Raw genomic sequence first — 9254 nt, forward strand, 5'->3', positions numbered from 1 at the left:
GGTGGCTGGAATAACCAAATATGGGGTAACAATATGTGGAGCAACAGTATGTGGAACAATCCCTGGGGAGGTGGTACTATGTGGGGTAACCGGGCGTGGAATAGTTGGTGGTAATTGGAATACTGGCATGTCACCATTGCAATGCTACTAAACTTGATCTATCCGATATGCAAGCAATAACGATCTTATCTAAACTTTATTTTAGTAATAAATTATCATTTGCGATAAACACTGTTGTGGGTGTTTGGATGTGATCAATTGATGAATCCGGCTGACTATTACTTTGAATTGTGTAAAACAGCTGCTAGAACACTGGACTAATGTCACAACTGAAATACTATGGATCAAACACGTTTGTTTAAACAAGTTTATACAAACACTAAGAGTCGGATGAAAATACTGTTTCTTTCATTATCATGCATTTTTTTAGTCATTGTTTTCGCTGTTAGACTGATAGCCTTATTTTCAAAGCCTTCAACCTGTCGTTTTTCATTTTGGGCAACGTTTGATTCATTGAAACTGAACATTTACCTGTTTTTGCTTAGATCAGACTGTATGACACAAGTGCATTGCTATAGTTTGCTGGTATGGCATCAGAAAATGAATATTTGTCATTTAACTTGCTCATGAACAATGCATGTATTTTTTGAATAAACAAGTTTTTGGTTCAAACATCAATGTATTCATACTTACTAGTTTAAACTTTGACTGAGTTTCAAGCAATCGCTAAAGCCAGTATTAAAGTGTTATATTATACTGATATTACACTTGGTTGCACTATAAACCAAATCAAGTTACCAACAGCCAATTGTATTTACCCGTGTTCACTAGACCGATATAATGCCATCCAGTGTGATGGTTGCCATAATGTCGCGTTGCTCGACACGTTCTTGTGTTCAAGTAAAGCCAAATTATTTTAATATGTGGTAGCAAGCTCACACAGGTTACCAACCGTCACAGCTCATCACCATATCACATCAAGCTGGTGTTGATACCACAGTTACAACTCGTGTGTGTTGTGTTGAACACAGCATGTATAATATAATATAGTGTATATAGTGTATATATAATTATATATAAATAGCGGTATAAATTCACATAATCTATACAACTCACTACTCATCTTATTCTAGCATCAATCAAGTATCACTCTCACTACTCGTACTACTTAATCTAAACTTTAATCATGAAATTTATTGATATCACTATAACTGCAGTCACTGCCATCGCGAGTGTCAATGCAATCGCTGTTCCAGAATCCGACCACACTTTGCAAGCCAGATCGATCCCACAACCAAACGAGTCTCAAGTATTGCTCGAGCGTCGTTCACCTAGTAGCTATGGTGGCTGGGGCAATGGTAATAATATGTGGGGTAATAGTGGCTGGGGCAGTAGTGCGTGGAACGGCGGCTGGGGTAGTAGTATGGGTAACTGGGGCGGTGGTTGGGGAAACAGTATGCAACAAAGATGGGGATGGTAATTGGAATACTGGCATGACACCATTGGAATGCTACTAAACTTGATCTATCCGACGTGCAAGCAATAACTATCATATCTAAACACTATTTTAGTAATAAATTATCATTTGCAATCATTTCAACTTTTAGTATTTAAAGTATTCTAATCTTGAATCCAAATTCATCTGGATATGAATGTGTTTAAATTGTTCACTTGACTGTCCATTATCATCAAAACATGTTGATCATCATAGTAAGCTATTCCAAACGTGGTGGCATTTAATATTGATTGATCTGATTTAGTTGTCACATCCATTTTGAAAATATTTTACTAAAAAGTGCATATTTGGCAATCATAAAGCAAATCTATCACACAAGCATTGACCATAAAGCAATCCATTGAAACAGATTCAAAGGCTTTTCAAGCAATGCATCAACCACCAAGATTGCTTTTAATACAGATTGACAATATTATGCATCAAAGACGTGGAATGCGAGCATCCACAGCAGCAAAATGATCAAAGAAGCTCTAAATACTTGTGGTTAGCAAATTATTCAAGAGTTGATAGACAAGTGAATGAATTACCTTGAACAGGTTTACAGCATGTTGGACATCTTCCACACCACATGTTTCACGAATAGAATGCATACTCCATTGAGGATTACCCACATCAACCGTACGAACACCAAGAGAGGCACTCAACATGGGACCAATAGTGCTTCCGCAGGGAGAGTCATTTCGTACAACGAATTCTTGCAATGCAACACCTCCAGAGCCTTCTTTTCCAGCAAGTTTGGCCACTTCGCGCAAAACCAAGGTTGAAATGGCTGTTGTTGCATAACGTTGGTTGGCATTTTGCTTGATGACAACACCAGAATTGATCAAAGGACGATGGTTGTCTTCATGCTTTTCGAAGTAGTTGGGATGAAGAGCATGAGCCATATCTGCAGAGATCAGAAGCGAGTTGACCATGGATCGCTCATATCTGGCACCAGCAAGAACCTTTTGATAAATCACAAATAAACCATGACTGGGTCAAGAATTGAATCTATATAACCTCGAATTATTTGAATGTTACCTGAGAACTACCACCAATATCCATATCAGAAAGACGCTGCAAAGTGGTTTGCATAAAATTGGAATTGGCACCATGAGCAGTTTGAGAGCCCACTTCTTCGTTATCAAACAGACCAACAACACGGATTTTGGAGTCTTGATCCAGAGTGTTGGCAGATTCAATAATAGCCTAGGAAATTCAAGCAGGTTTAGCAAAAACAGCAATATACAGAGTGAAGAAAAGCCAAAACCTACAGTAAGAGCGCAGAACGACATCATCAGATTATCAAGTCTAGCGGAATGAATAAACTCATTGTTGGCACCACCAATGCTCGAGGGTTGAGTGTCATAAAGACAGAGTTCAAAATCGCGAATGGATTCGGCTATATAAAACAGAATTGTTAGATTAGTATTAGTATTAGCCAATACAAAATACAAAGCATACCTTGAACACCAAGATTGGTAGCGACTTCTTTAAGAAGCATGGGATGATGAAGAGTTCCAACATCGTTGGTGTCGTCCTTTTTTTCGAGACTAGACAGAAAATGTACAAGTGAGGAATTGAGCATGGCAATCGGCAGATTAAAACAGATTATAAAATTACATTTTTTGAGCAATGCCAAGAATGGGAGTGAGTTGAACTTCCTTGTTGAAATTGAAACCATCGTTGGCACTGCGATCAAGATGAATAGCTAGAGTAGGAATACGCAACAAAGGTTTGTCGATCTTGGCGAGAGCATGAGTGAAGGATTCAACGCCCTGAGTATTTTTAGTAGCAACAAGTACTCGTCCAGCAACACTCAAATCTCTATCAAACCAAGTATGCCATAATCCACCACCATAAAGTTCTACACCGACTTGAATGCAACCGGCCTTCTCACGCTTGGACCTGGGCTTGATCTTGAGGCAAGGAGAGTCAGTATGAGCACCAATGATGGAAAATCCGGATGTTGGAGAGTACTTTCCGCCTACACAAAAGGCAATAATAGCACTTTTGTTTCTAGAAAAGAAATACTTTCCGTTTGCAAGGACAGTCGAAGTAGTCCATGCATCACCTTCCTTTAGTTCAGTGAAACCAGCCTTGACAAGACGAGCAATGCAGGATTCAACCGCATGAAAAGGAGAGGGAGAAGCATCGACGAACTTGAGAAAGTCTTTTGCAAGCTATGAATATAAAGCATCAGTAAATGATAATATACGAATATTCAAGATCAAAGTACTTGCATTCATGGAGATTGATGTGCAAGGTAGTTGAGAATGCGGGTAACTTGTAGAATCGCGAGAATAAAAGTGGGTTGAGGGCGAGTAAGGAGGAGGTTTATGGAATATATTAAGAAAAGGACAGCAATTAGCAAATACGACCATTCAGTAAGAGATGGACAAGTATTTACTAGAACTGATTCAAGATTAACCAAGATTGAGCAAGATTAATTCAATCGTTTCAAAATAGTTTCAAAATGATAATTTCAACGATTTTGATGAGTGGTGGCGATCCACTAAAACCCTGTTTTTTCAACAATTCATTCTTTGTCAGATTGTGTTATAGCTGACAAGTGATTTCCTGTAAAACACTTTCTGATCATAGAATTTCTACCATCACAAGAGTATTATACAATAAGCGAGTACTAGTTTACTATGATTCTTACATCCTCATTCTCTGCCATTCTACTACTGATTACCACTCAGTATGCTAGTCTTGTATTGGGTCAATGTTCTTCTACTTATATGCGGTCAGAGTTTCGTCAGTTGTCGGAAGCAAGTCGACAAGCCTATTTAACAGCAGTCAATCAACTTAAACTACGTGCTCGTGGAGGAACTGAGCCTGCAACTTGGAACTTGGATCAGTTTGTTGAAAGTCATATGAGTAACTCTGGAGCATTTCATGGAACTGTAAGTAAAGATGTCGTATCAAAGTAGTTTATTTCGAGTAAATACTCTTGAGTGAATACTCTTGAGTGATGCATTCCTCTAAACAGTGCACATTCTCAAGCAATCCTTTCATCCGATTAATATTCCTCATCGAGTAGTACTCGACTACCCAATCTCGAGCAACATTGTATTCGAGTCTACTCGAATTCTACATTCGGTCGAGTATACCGAATACGCCACTTTAACGCCTTTTGCTTAACAGGCTGTGCATTGGCTAACAATTTGCTTTTTAGGCACAATTTCTGCCATGGCATCGTGTTTATTTGCGTTACTATGAAGAGGCTCTTCGTCAAGTATCAAAAGATCCTAATATGAGTGTACCATATTGGGATTGGACTCTCGATGCCAGTGCGCCTGCTTCATCTCTGATTTTATCTCCAAATTACTTTGGAAGTGCTGGTGTTGCTCCTGACTATTGTGTCAGTGGTGGTGTTGCCAAGTCTTGGCCAATCTCTTATCCATTCACATCAAAATGTCTTACTCGATGCTCTAGTTGGTCCGCTCTTTATCCTCCAACTGCCGTCAATGCGATCCTCACTCGCTCATCCACTTACGGCGCGTTCCGTCACGACCTTGAAGCTATTCCTCATGCTTTGATTCACACTAGTGGTGGTGGTTCATGTGTCGACACCAACAACAACCCGGCTCCATTTACCAGCATGGCATCTCCAAACGATCCTTTATTCTTTATTCATCACGCCAATGTTGATCGTCTGTGGTGGCGTTGGCAAGTTATGTGTCCTGCTAATGCTGAACTTTATGATGAACCCAACACTTCTCTTAGTGAAGCCTTGACTACATGGAATATTCCTGTTAGTAGTGCCATGAACATTGCAAACTCTCGTTTCTGTTATACTTACTCGGCAGCCAATACTGACTCGGTCAATTTCAGTCCAGTCTGTAAATCCCCTACAAACTCTACAGGTCCGCCTACACCATCTCCTGTTGCTACCAACAATCCTGCTGCTTGGTGGTTCAACAATCTTATGCTGCAACTTGTTCCAAACGCTCCTTCTCTTGCTTCCACTGCTGCTGTTTTGGCTCCTGCTCCTCTACCCATTCATCCCGTTGTTTCTGTCATTCATAAAAGCATCCCTTCAGCCGTTCCCATCAAGAACCAACATAATGCTGCTCCCACTACTGCTCCCACTGTTGCTGTTGCGGCTCCCACTGTTGCTGCTGCTGCCATCAACCCGGATGTTTCCAAAGAAGAATCTAATGACAACACTAACATCGATCTCAATCTTGTTAGGCGTAATGTGGGATCTATTAGTGTTGTGGATGTTGATCCCAACGATCCTGGAATTGTCAGTCGTCAGGAAAGCAGTACCAGTCAAAACACCACCAATGTCCTAACCGTTAATGTTCGTATGTATGTTCCCTCTCCAGGTGAAACTACCTATCAACCTGCTCCGTATGTTTCTATCAAAGCTCCTGATGCAAGCGATCGCACTGATCTGTTTAATCTGCGCTTTCCTCCTGCTGTTCCTGATTCATACCTTGTCATGTGTGGTCTGGATATCCAACGTGCCCGTGCTGCCGAGGTCCGTGCCAAACACATCATCGACTATTACAACAATGTCCAGAATTGGACTTCCCCTGTTGCTCTGGTTGAAGTTGTCAAAAATGCTAATGGATTTTACATAAGTAAATCCTAACCCACAGCATTTTTAAAATTTCTCTGTAGACTCGATCTTGTTCATTCCAAATTACAGTTTTGAACTACTTTTTCTAAATACACCTTCGCTGTCTTGATGCGAACACTTCAATTGTGCTCTTTTTCCCCTTGTAAACGGTTGTTAAAACACACTTTCTCAATTATTATCCCCACTACTTTTACCGAGTCTTCAAAAATACTCTGTTGTATCAGTAATAAAATTTAAAATGGTATTAAAACAATCACTTTTGAATGAATTGTAATGAATGGTCACATCAAATGTGAACAATTTCTGTTTATAATATCAAATATTCAACTTAATCATTGCAAAATAGTGTTGCATTTACATGAACACGATTATAAATGTCAATCAAATTGATTACAACTATACACATATGGTTTGTATACAATCAACTCAAATGATCGACGTTGACTGTATGTCATCATCGACTGACTCCAGTTGTGAGTTTAATCATCACAAATTTGATATGGTGTAACATGCTTACTACACTAGTTTCGTGCATGTGAATTGTATCCAATTACTACAGTATGACTGACATTCAAAGCATGATCAGTGCTATAGTGCCGTATTGCACAATCTCTACTTGTGCTCACTGAACCAATACAACGGCATTCAAAGCGTGTTGATTATCATGGTGCCGTATTACTCGACACGTTTTTGTGTTCGAGTCGAGTCGATCTATTTGGACGTGTGATAACAAGCTCACACAAGTCGTCAACCATCACAGTTCATCGCAGTATCGATCCACATCGAATTTGTGTCAATGTCACTCAGCCACAGCTCACATGTGTCGTTTATCACAACACACGTTTAGTATTGTGTTCATCCAATTGTATATAAATAGCAATGCAAATTCACATAGTCTATACAACTCACTACTCATCTCATTCAACTATCACTCGAGTATCACTCACACTACTCACTACTCAGTATCACTCTCACTCTTACTATTCGAATTACTCGTACTACTTAATCTAAACTTTAATCAACATGAAATTTATTGATATCACTATAACTGCAGTCACTGCCATCGCGAGTGTCAATGCAATCGCTGTTCCAGAATCTGACCACGTTTTGCAAGCCAGATCGATCCCACAACCAAACGAGTCTCAGACCGTGCTCGAGCGTCGTTCACCTAATTATGGCGGTGGCTGGAATAACCAAATGTGGGGTAACAATATGTGGAGCAACAGTATGTGGAACAATCCCTGGGGAGGTGGTACTATGTGGGGTAACCGGGCGTGGAATAGTTGGTGGTAATTGGAATACTGGCATGTCACCATTACAATGCTACTAAACTTGATCTATCCGATATGCAAGCAATAACGATCTTATCTAAACTTTATTTTAGTAATAAATTATCATTTGCGATAAACACTGTTGTGGGTGTTTGGATGTGATCAACTGATGAATCCGGCTGACTATTACTTTGAATTGTGTAAAACAGCTGCTAGAACACTGGACTAATGTCACAACTGAAATACTATGGATCAAACACGTTTGTTTAAACACGTTTATACAAACACTAAGAGTCGGATGAAAATACTGTTTCTTTCATTATCATGCATTTTTTTAGTCATTGTTTTCGCTGTTAGACTGATAGCCTTATTTTCAAAGCCTTTAACCTGTCGTTTTTCATTTTGGGCAACGTTTGATTCATTGAAACTGAACATTTACCTGTTTTTGCTTAGATCAGACTGTATGACACAAGTGCATTGCTATAGTTTGCTGGTATGGCATCAGAAAATGAATATTTGTCATTTAACTTGCTCATGAACAATGCACGTATTTTTTGAATAAACAAGTTTTTGGTTCAAACATCAATGTATTCATACTTACTAGTTTAAACTTTGACTGAGTTTCAAGCAATCGCTAAAGCCAGTATTAAAGTGTTATATTACACTGATGTTACACTTGGTTGCACTATAAACCAAATCAAGTTACCAACAGCCAATTGTATTTACCCGTGTTCACTAGACCGATATAATGCCATCCAGTGTGATGGTTGCCATAATGTCGCGTTGCTCGACACGTTCTTGTGCTCAAGTAAAGCCAAATTATTTTAATATGTGGTAGCAAGCTCACACAGGTTACCAACCGTCACAGCTCATCACCATATCACATCAAGCTGGTGTTGATACCACAGTTACAACTCGTGTGTGTTGTGTTGAACACAGCATGTATAATATAATATAGTGTATATAGTGTATATATAATTATATATAAATAGCGGTATAAATTCACATAATCTATACAACTCACTACTCATCTTATTCTAGCATCAATCAAGTATCACTCTCACTACTCGTACTACTTAATCTAAACTTTAATCATGAAATTTATTGATATCACTATAACTGCAGTCACTGCCATCGCGAGTGTCAATGCAATCGCTGTTCCAGAATCCGACCACACTTTGCAAGCCAGATCGATCCCACAACCAAACGAGTCTCAAGTATTGCTCGAGCGTCGTTCACCTAGTAGCTATGGTGGCTGGGGCAATGGTAATAATATGTGGGGTAATAGTGGCTGGGGCAGTAGTGCGTGGAACGGCGGCTGGGGTAGTAGTATGGGTAACTGGGGCGGTGGTTGGGGAAACAGTATGCAACAAAGATGGGGATGGTAATTGGAATACTGGCATGACACCATTGGAATGCTACTAAACTTGATCTATCCGACGTGCAAGCAATAACTATCATATCTAAACACTATTTTAGTAATAAATTATCATTTGCAATCATTTCAACTTTTAGTATTTAAAGTATTCTAATCTTGAATCCAAATTCATCTGGATATGAATGTGTTTAAATTGTTCACTTGACTGTCCATTATCATCAAAACATGTTGATCATCATAGTAAGCTATTCCAAACGTGGTGGCATTTAATATTGATTGATCTGATTTAGTTGTCACATCCATTTTGAAAATATTTTACTAAAAGGTGCATATTTGGCAATCATAAAGCAAATCTATCACACAAGCATTGACCATAAAGCAATCCATTGAAACAGATTCAAAGGCTTTTCAAGCAATGCATCAACCTCCAAGATTGCTTTTAATACAGATTGACAATATTATGCATCAAAGGCGTGGAATGCGAGCATCCACAGCAGCAAAATGGTCAAAGAAGCT

General features: G+C 39.1%; 5 protein-coding genes across 5 annotated transcripts; 4 read left to right on the forward strand and 1 right to left on the reverse strand.

Annotated features, from left to right (window-relative positions):
- Positions 1-1186: 1186 nt before the first annotated feature.
- Positions 1187-1517, forward strand: BATDEDRAFT_28866 (uncharacterized protein; the record flags this gene model as incomplete). Its single annotated transcript, XM_006683275.1, has 2 exons — positions 1187-1358; positions 1381-1517. 2 exons carry the CDS (start codon positions 1187-1189, stop codon positions 1515-1517), a joined length of 309 nt encoding a protein of 102 aa, XP_006683338.1.
- A 388-nt stretch (positions 1518-1905) lies between these two features.
- On the reverse strand, positions 1906-3760 carry BATDEDRAFT_18145 (aspartyl aminopeptidase). Its single transcript, XM_006683279.1, has 7 exons — positions 3739-3760; positions 3119-3678; positions 2960-3048; positions 2770-2897; positions 2537-2704; positions 2044-2460; positions 1906-1986 (listed from the first exon to the last, which is right to left on the reverse strand). The coding sequence occupies exons 1-7, from the start codon at positions 3742-3744 to the stop codon at positions 1936-1938; spliced, it is 1419 nt and encodes a 472-aa protein (XP_006683342.1). The 5' UTR covers positions 3745-3760; the 3' UTR covers positions 1906-1935.
- Positions 3761-4058: 298 nt separating this feature from the next.
- Positions 4059-6335, forward strand: BATDEDRAFT_36317 (uncharacterized protein). The gene is made up of 2 exons (XM_006683276.1): positions 4059-4404; positions 4677-6335. The coding sequence occupies exons 1-2, from the start codon at positions 4150-4152 to the stop codon at positions 6099-6101; spliced, it is 1680 nt and encodes a 559-aa protein (XP_006683339.1). The 5' UTR covers positions 4059-4149; the 3' UTR covers positions 6102-6335.
- Positions 6336-7112: 777 nt separating this feature from the next.
- Positions 7113-7382, forward strand: BATDEDRAFT_93105 (uncharacterized protein; the record flags this gene model as incomplete). Its single annotated transcript, XM_006683277.1, has 1 exon — positions 7113-7382. The coding sequence occupies one exon, from the start codon at positions 7113-7115 to the stop codon at positions 7380-7382; it is 270 nt and encodes an 89-aa protein (XP_006683340.1).
- A 1072-nt stretch (positions 7383-8454) lies between these two features.
- On the forward strand, positions 8455-8785 carry BATDEDRAFT_28869 (uncharacterized protein; the record flags this gene model as incomplete). Its single annotated transcript, XM_006683278.1, has 2 exons — positions 8455-8626; positions 8649-8785. 2 exons carry the CDS (start codon positions 8455-8457, stop codon positions 8783-8785), a joined length of 309 nt encoding a protein of 102 aa, XP_006683341.1.
- Between the last annotated feature and the right edge of the window lie 469 nt (positions 8786-9254).

Source organism: Batrachochytrium dendrobatidis (genome assembly GCF_000203795.2).
Source record: "Batrachochytrium dendrobatidis JAM81 unplaced genomic scaffold BATDEscaffold_75, whole genome shotgun sequence".
Lineage (NCBI taxonomy): Eukaryota > Fungi > Chytridiomycota > Chytridiomycetes > Rhizophydiales > Batrachochytrium > Batrachochytrium dendrobatidis.